The 13,333-nt window shown below is 44.7% G+C and overlaps 1 protein-coding gene across 19 annotated transcripts in view; it reads right to left on the minus strand.

Annotated features, from left to right (window-relative positions):
* Positions 1-13,333, minus strand: part of DST (dystonin) — a 307,703-nt gene that overhangs the window by 266,034 nt on the left and 28,336 nt on the right. For 12 of the 19 annotated variants that reach the window (XM_065632833.1, XM_065632844.1, XM_065632843.1 and 9 more), the window contains one exon: positions 7,421-7,628. In XM_065632833.1, coding sequence (XP_065488905.1) covers positions 7,421-7,628 — 208 coding nt within the window. Of the gene's footprint in view, positions 1-5,775; positions 5,942-7,420; positions 7,629-13,333 lie in introns of those variants that run through there. The other 7 variants (XM_065632836.1, XM_065632835.1, XM_065632842.1 and 4 more) reach the window with 1 other exon arrangement.

Here is a 13,333-nt window from a genome sequence, read left to right on the forward strand (position 1 = left end):
ATTTACAAAACTTTCTTCTTTTAAGCCTGAACTTATAAAATACTTGCACTTAACTTCAAGCATGTGAATAAGCCTATTTTTATTTTACAAAGCACTTAATTCCAAGTACATGTTCTAGCGAAATGGTGGAATAAATTCCTCAAATCATGCATGTTTTAAACAGTATAGAGGAAAAAAAGAATACATACTCTGGTGTTCAAGCAAAATACCACTAGAGATTACCAAACTAAATCACAGCAAACAATTAGAAACACTTCAACCAAAACCATAAACTGAGCCAAAACAAGCCTTTTAACAAAATGATGACTGAAGTTTATTCTCCTCCCCTCCCCACCACTTCACAACTTCCTGGTTTTGGCCATAAAAAAGCAATTATGGAATATTCCTGGGAGCTCTACTTAAAAGATGTTGCTGACTCAATGGGATATTGGGAAGTACCAGAAAAGCAATGAAACAGACCTCTGATCTCTGTCCCAGTTCAGATACCAAAGATACTTGAATCGATGGCCAAATTCTGCCCGCCTTAGTCATCCAAACAGGTATATTTTAAAAAGCCATGGAGACACAACTGTAGTTTATTTATACCCTGGAACACAGTTTCAGAATCTGCTTCCCAAATCTTTAAGCCTTTACACAGACAAAACCTCGCTGAATTGGCTAACATTCAGGTTCTCAATATTTTAGTCCAACAAAATTAAGACCTCTTCAATTTAGCTCAAGTGAAGTGGTCACACAAGTCAAATCAGGAAGATCTGGTTCATATTTAGGATGAAATGCACTCAAAAAAATCCCATCTCCAAATAATCTGGAGGTGAGAATTTTCTGATTAAAGAGAAAGGAATGTTGAAACAGAGTAAAATAGCAGGTTTTAAATTTTTACAAGGTCCAAAGAGTCCACTGATTTTGTCTGACTTCACACAGCACAAATGCCACTATGTTTCCATTTCTAATTAAAGGCACTTTCTGCTGGCTAAAATCTGTGGTTCCCAGGAGGCCAACCTGCCATGGGAAATGCTCTGGGAACAGTGGAAATGACAGTGTTGTCATGCTGAAGACTGGCATGGTGGCAAAGAAAGGATTAGGTGACATGCAGCTGGATAATCCACACGTACCCTCCACTAGTCAGCAAAAAACCTGTCCTGTTTGAACAAAATGTGATCAATTCCAAGGCTAGATACTACCATCCCATGAGACGAGGTTGAAGAAAACCATCCAAGGTGGAAATTCCTTATATATCCTGCAAAACTAACACCTATATGTCACCAATTTTTGTTATGCCAAAGGAGAAGGAAAATAAATGAAACGCATCTAATCAATTATTCCAGTTTTTCAAAATCAGAAGCCCTGAAGCAGGAGATCCAATTAGTTCACAGTTCAAAGCCCAGAGGAGCAAGATTCTGCAGGCTGTAAATTCAGTCCCCTGAGATCAGAGCATAAATAAGGAAATTCAGAAATTCACAGATTCCAGAGCCAGGGGCATCTGCAATGGCCCCTCCTGCCTTCGCTCTATGAAGCCATGTCTTAGGAAGAATATCCCTGGACTAAGTCTGATATCAAACACATTTAAGAGACTCCAAATTCCTAAAATGCAGCAGCTTCATTTTCGAATGTACAAAAACCATTCTGAGCGAATGGTCCCTTCCTGAAGTCAGCTCAAAAGAGCTTGGTGACAGGCATCTTTTTGTTTATCTTAATTAAAAAACTGTACCCAAACAATGTCAGAACAGCTTTACTTGATGCTATCCTCAATCAATCATTAGAACAAATTACATTGTCTCTGAACCCTACACGGGCAACAAAATGCATCAGATGACCTGCCAGCTCTCATCCATCTCTAAGGTCTTTGTTTCTCAGAATACAGAATCAGAATTGTTTGCCGTGCTTCAGCTGAATGTGTAGTATGACAGATCTTTTTAAAGCAAGAAAGAAATGCCAATAGTGAAACAGAACGTACAGAAATCTATAAACAACCCAACCTGAGTTTTGCTATCCCCAGTCCCAGACTTGCCCCTCCTTCCTACAAAGACAGAGGCCATGTAGCCAGCCCCAGGGACCCTACAGAAGCAGCCATCAGGCATCTGATCCAAATAATACACTTATGTGATACCTTTCCTATCACTGATGACAATTCAGCCACGTCCCTGAACCACAAGGCTGTATTTTTCACAGGCAGTCACCTCAGGTGAATTTTCTAATAGATCAGTTTTGTAAAGAGCCAATATCCACAGCATTTAAGAGGTCTGCATGGGAAAGGTAACCCTATTTAAACTTTGTTCTTACAGTCAGGTAAGCTATAGTTCTTGAATAACTGTGATTTAATACTTATCTCCAAGAATTAGCTCGTTTTCAGAGACAGCAATCACAGTCATTAACAGATGTTCCCATTGCAATAATTATGTCAAAGGGAGGCAACTTTGTTACATAATTGTTCAAAATTTTGCAGGAATAGAAGGTTGTTGCAATTGAAATTTAAATAAATTATTTACTACCTGAACTGAAAAAAACAATCTTGGAGGGATCATATACGCAAGTCTTAATCTTGGTGTATTACTTAAAATTTATACCAGAGTAAATCTAATGAATGCACTGTACTTAGTGTTGTTTAAAAGGGTGATCTTCAAATCTTTAATGCTTAAATAATGTTGCCATGGAACAATGCATACCTACCCCATCTGATAGATATGACATTTAATATTTTTTAAATGAAATGTATATGAAACACTATTGAATATTTTCTTATTAAAAAGTCAGAAGGAACCACTATTTATCAAGAAGGCTGCAGTTAACAATAATTGTATTAATTTTTGTTCCCAGGCAGTGATGAGATAACTTACAAAGCAGCAACACCAATTTGAGTCTTTACAGCCTCCTAGAGAACTCAAATGTAGTTTTGAGATAAAGTTGAACTGTTCATCATATTAACAAACACTGTATGATTTCTCATCTTCCTATTCTGTCACAAGCAAGATGTGAGATATGTGAAACATTTCAGATTAAACATACCAGGCATTTTATTGCCACTATCTCAAAAAAGTCTTTGCCTTTGAATTCCTAGAGGTGCTACTAACAAAGCAGCATTTTTTCCCCTGAATAAGTAGCTTCATTCAACATGATTTCTAAATCATCTGAGATAATGTGACTTTTTTCCTCCACCAAAATGCTTTAGAAATACTGCCAATGAATTACAACATGAATCAAGAAAAAAAATATGACAGCCAGCAACTGAGCTGACCAGGAATCAGAAAACAACACCCTCTTCTCCCATAGCAAACAGCTCTTCTGTGCCATCTCAGACTTAGCAAACAGTTGCCTAATTATTTACTGTCACAGCCAGAGACATGGTCAGCAGACAGAATTTGGAGACGCACAAATATCCTGGTTTTAACTGTTAAAGCAACAAGGTACTTGGTATCGTGCAGCCTTCAAGATCCGCAGCCCACTTTGGGTGCGGGAACAGATGAAGAATAACATCTCACTTTTCTACATTTAAGAAGGACTGCTTTTCTTTCCCTAAATCAAATGGCCTGAATGTCTTAATGATATGGCATCATATGATCCCAAGCCCTCAAAGACAGGCAATGAATTTTGTACAGCTGACTCTGCTAGTTACAGTACTCAACAGCTGGGACATAGATAATTTGGCACCTCCATAATGTCCTAGATGAACACAAGAGCATTCTGCAGACTGTGAAAAAAAGAAAAAAAAACCCACACAACAACACCACCACCACAAACACTATGGATTGGAGCTTGTCTTAAAAAATATAAAGTCAATATGGTTTGCATTTGATTAAGAAAATTATTAATGGCAGTGTTTACAAAACTGAGAAATTCAGAGAAATGGCGCTCCCTCTTCAAAGCCTATATTGTAACAATTCTTTTCTGATTAGATCAGCTCCCATAGCAAGTCATCAGAACAACAATCGCTGTAGTGAAGTCATACTACTGGGACTCGGATGGGAAACCACGACCAGCTTGGAAACACATTTTAAAAAATAATGTGTTTTCCAGGTTTCCAATATATCTCAATTAAAACGACTCCAAATTTTTACCTTTGCTCCCAATGGCTGAATTAAGTTCACCTCGAGCAGAAAACCACAGCATACCAATATACAGAACACGACACTAAAAACCGACAATGGAAACGGAATCCTTCCAAATAATTTCAGGATTTGGCTGTCACTGAAAACAGCACATGAATGGACCCGATGTTACTGCCACAATGATATACTCAAATATTTCAAGAATATGCTTTATTTCTAATAGCGATGTTAATTAATTTTAGTAGTTTATTTTAATCAAAATCCCTTTTCCCCCTGAAGACTTAAAACGAAAATCTTTCAGTCCTTGTGCTGATAAAACTCTCGCTGAAATAGGGGAAATTAGGCCTAATATCTTTCCCAGGTTTTTAAGCAAGCAGATAAAACTGGTATTACAATGAACCTTATTAAGCCTCACTCTAGCAGCAAATCAATAGTAATCTAAAGCAGAATAGTATTAGTTTGGATTAGAAGCAGAACATAACAAGTTTCCTCAGTGTTTTCATTATTTACAAAGTAAACATTCTACTTGCTTTAAAATTTTGCAAAAATTCGTTCAGCTACATATAATGTAATTGGTGACAAAAAAAATATAACAGAATGGAATAAAGATGTGTTTTTGAAGATGATCTATTACAAACCATAATTATTTCTCAACCTATGCATTTCAGTACAGAAATAGTGCACATGCTCCACAGCTGCATTGACACAATGGGCAACAGACACAAAGGAGTCATTAGTCAATACTGTTAATGACACACGAAATTGCAAGTGACACAGGTATAAAGTAGATTCAGAGCTCACAAGTTCTCATGTCAAAATCACCATCTGTAGGGGGTTTATTTTTCAAAATATTACCACTAACAACCCAGATCAAATGAAATCAACTCTCAGTATCTTCAAATCAAGCTGTCTTAAACTATGCCACTCCCATTCCCGTCAGTGAAAACCATTTAACCAAAACCTTTAGAACTGACTGGAAACATACTGCTGAAAAATTGTAATCCTTCAAAGTAAAAATTTCAGATACAAAATCTAACTTATCTTTTATCCAAACATCACAAAAGGACTCAGCACTGCAAATGTCAGCATATGCTGTGACATGCTGTAAAAAGCTATTTCTGGGATGAATATTCAATCTGAACAGTTAACTCCATCCCTTTTGCACTTGAAATAAAATCAGACCTGTAACACTTCTGATAAGCATTTTCAGATTTAGTATTAGTGAACATACTGAAAAACAGAGTAATGAGTCATGTCTCCCAAACCATATCTTCCATCTCAATCAATCTATGAAAGAAAGGTAAGATAAATTTAGCTGTGTGCATCTTTGTTATGTATAATCACCTTTTCGGCATATTTTCCATATTTGATGAAAAAGCAAAAAAAGGTCAAAATAAACTGAGGCTTTAAAGACACATCGAAATGTAAATCACCCTGTCCGCATTTCCCTCGAAAAAGATTTTTAAAGACAGGAAAGTGCGTTTCACCCACTGAGGAGGAAGAGACGGTATTTTAATTTATCGCAGCAGCCGCGGACGTGCGCTCCCCGGGCAGGCACCACGCCGAGCCCCGGCCCTGGCCGTGCCCCCCCGGCGGGCCCGGGCGCACCTGCCCGCCCCAGCCCGCTCCGCCGGGGCAGCGCCGGAGCCTCCGCGTCCGCAGCCGCCACGCCCGGCGGGGCAAGGGCAGGCTGGGCGGTGCGGCTGCCCCGCTGCGGGGAGCGCTGCCCTACCTTTGTATCTCTCCAAGACATCTTCGTAGGCCTGCAGGTACTCCTGCTCCTCGGCGTAGAAGTACGCGCCCGGGGAGAGGTAGCCAGCCATGGCCACGGGCTAGCCCTGCCCGCTTCCTTGCGCGGCTCCGGGCAGCCAGAGCCCTCGGGGCCGGCACAAGAAAAAACCCAGCGGCTAGCGGGAGGAGGGCGGAGGGGAGGGCGCTGCCAGCCCAGCCGAGGAAACGCCCTCGCCGGCCGCTCGGGTTTCGGTAGCCGCCCCTCGGAGCGCGGAGGGGGCGGCCCCAGCCCAGCGGCAGCCGCCGCCTCTCGCCGCAGCCCCCCGGCTCCAGCCCCATCGCCGAGGCACCGCCTGCGGGGCCGGCAAGCTCTGCCTCCGCGGCTCAGACCCTGAGCCGCCTCCCGCCCGCCCCTCGTGTTTCTGCCCCGGCCGCCGCCGCCGCGGCGGGGAGGCGACGGCCGCGGCACAGACGAAGCCAGCGGGGGCACCGTCGCTCTGCAGCGCTGGCGCTGAGGGGCCGCAGCACGGCGGACGCTGACGGGGTGGGGGCAGGCAGAGTCCCCGCGGGCAGCCCCCGGCGCTGCCAACTGGCCGGAGCGGGACCTCCCGCTACCCAGCGCCGTGGGGCCGGGCGGGCCAGGCGCGGCCGCAGGTGTCACCGCTGCTCACTCGCCCGCGGCCACGTCCCCACCGCGCCTGCGCCCCGCCAGCGCCTCCCGGCCCTGACCCCGGCGCCGGGCCCGCCCCCGAGCGGTCTCTCCTGCCCTGCCCACGGCACGGCCCAGGCGCCGGGCCCCCGCCCCGCACACCCTGCCTTTGGGGGGCGGCGGTGAGCCCCGCGGGTGGCCCGGCCGGCTGCGCACCCCGCCGCCCTGCGGCTCCATTCAGCGGCTGGCGAGAGCCCGGCTCCGCAGAGCTCTACCACCGCGTCCTCCGGTGCCCCCAATAGCGCCGTTAAGATGCGTTACCCTGAGAAATAGTGTCCCAGGAGGGGACCCACGGAGGTGCACGCAAAAAGGGGGGAAAAGGGGCAAGAAACAGCGGTGTCCTAGGGGAGCACCGAGGAACGCCGCATCTTACAAGGATCCATTTCTCGGCGGTTTCCAGCTTTCGCCGGGGAGGACGAGACCTCCGCCCTATTTTCGACATCATTTGTCGCTGGGCCGCGGACCAGCGCCCGTCCGCCCTCTGGCACAGTGAACGGCTCCGTCCCGCTCCCCGTCCCCCCAGGTCGCGGCCCCAGCCCCGCACGGACAAAGACCGGCGCCTCGGCCCCGGCACCCGCAGAGCATCATCAGCGGCCTCCACCGCGGCCTCTCCCTGCCCTGCGGGCGGCCCTGCACCGCTTCCACCCAGCGAGGCCGAGTGCTCCCGCGGCCCCCCGGCCAAACACCGGCACCAGCTGAAATGGCTAATGCCGCTGCTGCAGCCCCCGCGCCGCTCATGCGTTTTCACATGGAAGTTTAATGGGCGCACCTGCGCGTATTTCGCTTTGCTTTCCCACACGCGTCAATTCACCCAGGCGGAAAACGCGGCTAAAGAGCTTAGTCACCACCCGGAGGGGCCGCGTTCAGAAAGCCAAGGGACGGAGGTCCCTCTGTTCCCCACCCGCTCCCTCCCCATCAGCCGCCGGCCGCGCCTTACCGGCGATGCGCAGCACGGCCCTCTCGGCGGGGTCCAGCACGGAGCCGCCCTGGATCTTTCGCTTGGACCGCTCATGTTTGGGCAGGTTCCAGGGCAGCGTGTCCCCCGGCGCCGGCGAAACTGTCCCCGACCTCTGGCTGAAGTCCTCTTCGTCGGAGAAATCGGCGGAGGACGACATGGAGCATCGGTAGGATGCGTTGCCGGAGCTCTGCACGGGGAGACAGACAGACAGGGTGAGTGGATAACGGCTCGGGACGCGGGGCCTCCGGTAGCACCGGCAAGTACCCGCCCCAAGTGGCGTGGAAAAACATCTCACGGAAAAAGGAGGGGAGGGGGACGCCGCTCACCATTGCCGTGAATTTAGGGGGGAAAGAATGGTGCGTGTGCGGAGCACCGAGGGTGAGCCTCCAAAAAAAAGCCGGTCTTTAGTGGGAATGCATTGGGAGGGATGTGTGGGGAGAGCCGTGGCCTGCGGGTGGGCAACCGGCTCGCAAATGAGCCTCCCACTTCTCCAACAATAAGACCAGCAGCAGCAACAACAACCAAAAAAAAAAAAAAAAACCAAACCAAAACCTTCCGGGCTACAAATCGATAGCATTTGGCTCCCCCAGCAGGACGAGGGAAAGATTTGCCATCACGGAGCTGCTGGTGGAATCATTCGTGCAAATGGTCCCTGGGAAAGACCCCCGCCCGCAGGCAGCCCACAGCGGGTCTTTGTGAGCGCCGGGCCGAGCCCCCCGCCTGCCCCGCTCTCCCGGGAACAGCCCAGCGCTGCTGGCGGGCGGGGAGGGAGCGGGGAAATAAATACGATTTCTCAGAGCAGCCCCTTTGAGAGGCCGGCAACGACAGGCAGCTTTCGCTCACGCCAAGGCGGCTTCGGCAAACAAACGGCTGATCTCGGTTAACAGACCGTGTTCAGGCTTCCCAGCTACCCGAAAAATGAGCACGTCCAGAAATGTAAATAAGCACTGATGCAGTGCAGAGATAGGGCTGCTGGCGTTGCTGGCTTCACTGTTCAGGGTGGAGTTCAAAACAGAGATGTCTGAATGACAACACTTCAACGCCAAGTTGAGAATTTAGGATACAACGTTATACACGGGTTGTCAGGACGTGATGAGGGGCAAGGTGCTATTTCTCTTCCTCTGCATTTTGTGATTGGAGAGACTTGTGGTTTCTCCAGGGAACCTGACTAGCAAACGGTGGGTTTGATTTGTGATTTCATATGGTACCTACTGTGACAGTCGTTTAAAAGTAACCTGATGCTGATCCAGGCATGATGTTGATTTTTAGGGGTATGCTATTCTCAACTTGTTATGTAGAGACAGCCGTTATTCAGCCCATCTAGATTCCAGATTTTTTTATACTAAACCAGCTATTATTTTAGGCTTGTCTTGTAGTCCTTTTTCTTTTTTTCTTTCTCCCTGAGGGACTTAAAATGTACCTTTACGTACAGGAGAAATTTGTACTGTGACTGAGATCTGATAGAATTCATTGCTGCTGTCAGAACCTTTTCACTGTCAGTTCTCATGAGGTGGACAAATGGATCATTATTATTATATTTGGGGGTATTTTACCCATTTTAAAACTCAAAACCTGCATAATCCAGAGTAACAACGTATTGCACCTTTTGCTATGCATAAAACTGCCAATAACATACAGTTAAATAATCTGCTAAGTAAGAGGAGATCTCTTATTAGTGGTTGCTCCTCCTGACCTCTTTCACTTCTGTCCCAATCCTCTTTTCTCTTTCTACAGTACTTCATGATGAAGTTTGGCAGGGGAGAGAGGGAGGGAATGAATGCATAAAACCAGTTAACTGAATTCTTGTTCAATGTATTGTGATGTGGAGAGAACAAGAGGTTAACTGCAGGAAAACAAACATGTCTGATTCCAGATCTGATCGTCTTCATAATTAGTTCTAGTGCCAGGAATATTTTGCTGCCAGTTCATATAATAAGCTAAAACTATCTGCAGAATCTCAGAAAGCAGGGTGGTCAGAGCCAGGTCTTCCTGATGGGAGCTGAAGTGCACAGCTTGCAGCAGGGCAGGGAGGGCACTTTGCTGTACCAGGTGGGGCTAACAGGGCCCTGATGTGCTTAGTCCGGGATTAGGTTTCTCCTGGCCTGTCTTTAGCTCCAGATTTTGCCAGAAAAGTGAAAGTGTTCCCTTTAATCCCACCACTGAACATCCTGCTTCAGGCCTGTATCTGCTATTGGCTGCTCAGCAACCCTCAGTATTTTTGGATCACACAGACCCACAGAGACAGATTTAAATTTCTTCACCTTCTTCATTTCTAGTTTATAATATGAAAATTAGAAAGAGCCCAGATGTGGTGTTGTGAGGGTGCTATAGCAATATTTGGTGGTGTTTATGTAGCAGCCTGGAATATGCAAGGACAAAGTACAACAGCATACTTATTGAAGCTTTGAAGATCTCTCAACTCTTAGATTAATCTTTGAAAGTACGCTCCAATTTTTATCCAGTAGGATTTCCTTTTCTCAAAAGAGGCCTTAATAGCCCATTCTTATTTTTTATAATAACAACAACTTCTGTAGTTCCTCCTACCCATAGAAACCAAAAGCATTGTTGGGTGATCATTCCATATACACCACTGAATGTGTTCTCCATACTCTCTATTGAGATGTCAGTTTTAAGAAAAAGGAGACTGTCCTGGCCAGCTGTGCTACACTACTGGAAGATAAGCTATGTGAAGAGATCCCACTCCCATGTTTTTGAGAGATCAAACTGAATAGGCAATGGTAAAGCAATCTTTGGCATCTATGGGTATTACAACTAGCTATCGTCTTTTAAGTTGTCCTTCTACCTTACTTAATGCATGCATTAACAAAATGAATGAACAAAACTCACTTTAGCTTACTAACTCTTCAGGAATTATGGTATCTCATTTTCAGAACAAGGTAGAAAGCTCAGAAGGGAATTTTTTCATAATAGCAAAGTCTAGCAAACTGGCATCTGAGAAATGCCAACTTCTAACTTAAATACAGTCTACTTTTTTATTCAGCTTGGAGATGCTTCTGAGTTATCTGTACACAGAGCTATTGAGCCCACAAGTGTTTTTAAGAACCTCAACTTTGCTATTCCAAAGACGCTTATAATGGAACTTAGCAACTGTTTTGCTTCAGTAAAATAATAGCTTTGATAAGAAGTCTGTAATTATCTTTTTGCGCAGCCACTGTTCACAACATGCTTACCACTGGATTCATTGTTTCTAGCAAATACGTTTTCCGTACCATAGCTCTAAGTCCCAAATAAGCATTCCATTACTAAAGCAACATATTGACTGGTTTAAAAAATACAAAATAATGCAGAACGTCTGTACTATCCTGAAAACGGTTCCTGGTCAGTTAGGACAGCATGTGAAAAAAAATCAGTTATATTCTGTTCAAATCAAAATCTGTAAGGCACTTCAGTTATTTTTCTATAGAGCACATTGCTGTAGGCAAGTGAAAAATATAACAGCCAATAATATGCAACATTTTTTTGGGTTACGTGAGAGATGTGTCTTTTATATCCACTAAAATATTGATCAGACACATCCTTACTTAGCCTACTCCGGGATTTAGCAAGGGTCAAGGCTTGACCCTGCTTAGCTTTAAGGCCCATAAGGTCACAGCTGAGATGCTGCAGCTGCTTATTCTATGCCTCCGATTATGCATTCCTTCTGCTCATTAGCCTAAAGACTTATCTGTAGCCTCTATTGTCGATCAACAGGAACTGTTGAATTTGCATAGTGGTTATGCATAGAACAGCTTGTGCATTGAAGTCTGTGGGTCATACATAAGCAAATCTAAGAGGAGTTTTGTCTGCATTCGGAGTACAGGATTAAACTTAACGCATGATTTCACTGTCAGTACCACAGGGGGGTGCAAACTGCACACGGAGTCCTCACCGCTGTGTCTCAGGAGGCAAAGTGCTCAGGACAAGCATTTAGGAAAGCAGAACTCCTGTCTGCCAGTGTCTGGGGTTTTCTCTGTGATCAGGTGATTTGCAGCAGCCGCCTGGGAGTCAGACTTGCTGCTGTGCTATAAAAATGAGCTTGTTTCCAGTAACGGGGATGATTTCAAAGAAGTATTTAGTGTATTTCTTGTAAGAGGGACTTGGCAAAGTACCACGTCATGATTTCCTTTGAGGAGGGAAAGAAGGAGTGTGTGTCACAGGTGAGGCACTGCAGATCAGGTGGAAACTAGGTGGAAGATGGTGTAGCTGGAAAACGGTATAAGGTAATGCACAACCCCATATATCAGATAAGCCGCCACTAAATAGGATCTGATGCCCTCAAGAACACGCGTGGGTTTTGCACTGTCATTGCTCCAGGCAGACGCATTAGCAGAGGTTGGGTTTTACACTCGGCCAAGCAATCCAGCTGGCAAAAGCTGCGAAGAGGCAGATACCAAATTATTGTTGTATTGCAAAAATTCCCCAACTTTATGACACGTTGGAGATTGTGCTGGCCAACTGAATTCTAACCAAATATCTCGTACTTTCACATCTTATCTTTGAGAAGACTTTGCACTGCACTGAGTCCTTTCACACTGGGTTTGGAAGCTGTTGGGAAGTACAGGTCAACATTGCCTGAAATTTACTGTTCAGTTTAGTAAAGAGTTGTTTATATTTCACTTATACTAAACTATCTCAGAATTCCTGGAATACATTTTATTTCATTATGTTCATTGTGTGCAATGGATTAATACTAACAGAAATGAAGTGTTAGAATCATGGTTTTACTGAGTGTGTTCCAACAAAACTCCTCCTAATTTAGAATATCAGTTGAATGTAACAGGCTATTTTTGTCCTTTAACATCCCAGATTGAATGCTATTAAAGTAGATCAACTTTTAAAGTAAAATAACTTAATAAAGGGAAGACAAAATCTAGGGCAACTGAGTGTTCCCATTAGTAAATCTTTACCACTTTAACCTGATTAGATGATAATTCAATGCAGAATACAAAACATCCAACTTATGTAATCTGGCTATGCAAGTCCCTTGGGACTGCAAGTTGTCAGAAATGATCAAAACTCAAAACAGACACGCAAATGAAAGTACAAACAAGGGCAATATAAAACCAACTATGCTAAGCTTAAAAAAAAAAAAATCCACCAGTGGAGACACAGTCATATTAAATGAATGTTTTTCTCTTGTTCTGTGCCAGTCATTTAAGACAACGTCCACACTTGAAAGTGGCTACATTTCCAGAGCATACAAACCAAAGCTCTGACTCTAGGTTAAACTACCTTTGCGAACAGGTAGATTTTTTTAAACATCAGGACAAATTATCACTTTGTAGAGAGAATTTACTTTTTTTCTTTCTAAAGGTAAGAGAAGATGGAAATAAGCACTCGGGGTTTATTTTTTCATATGCATTTTGAGCCTGTAATTTTATCTCTACAAGGAAATTCTGATGCTTTCACAGCCTTTCAAAAGGAGATGGGATTGTCTCTGGATGCTAGTAGGTCAATCTCCACCATCCCTCCACTTTGCAAATAACCTTAAAGAGGCAACTTTCATGAAAGAAATAGGTTATTTGAGGACATGAAATTCAAAATGGATAAAAGGCTAGATCCATGTTTCTACTTGGACATTGCAACACAGTTTTGTAACATCAAACTATATTTACTGGATAACCATCTACTTACACATCTAAACTGATGTGATGCAAAACTGAGTTTTTGGTAGGAACTAAGCAGTCAGAAAAGCCTGGTCACCCAGGATGATGCAGCATCTCATTCTTCAAGGATATAAAACACCCCAAACTTTCTCCTGAAATTGGTCCTCAGTCATCCTTTCATAACAGCAGAGAGCACTAGTTTCTTTTGAACCATCAAATAACTGCAGCAGCTGTTTGCCTTTTCCTTATTGTCTTAAGAAGCTTGAAACCTAGGCTCAAACCTTCA

The sequence above is a fragment of the Caloenas nicobarica genome, chromosome 3 (genome assembly GCF_036013445.1).
Source record: "Caloenas nicobarica isolate bCalNic1 chromosome 3, bCalNic1.hap1, whole genome shotgun sequence".
Taxonomy (NCBI): Eukaryota; Metazoa; Chordata; class Aves; order Columbiformes; family Columbidae; genus Caloenas; species Caloenas nicobarica.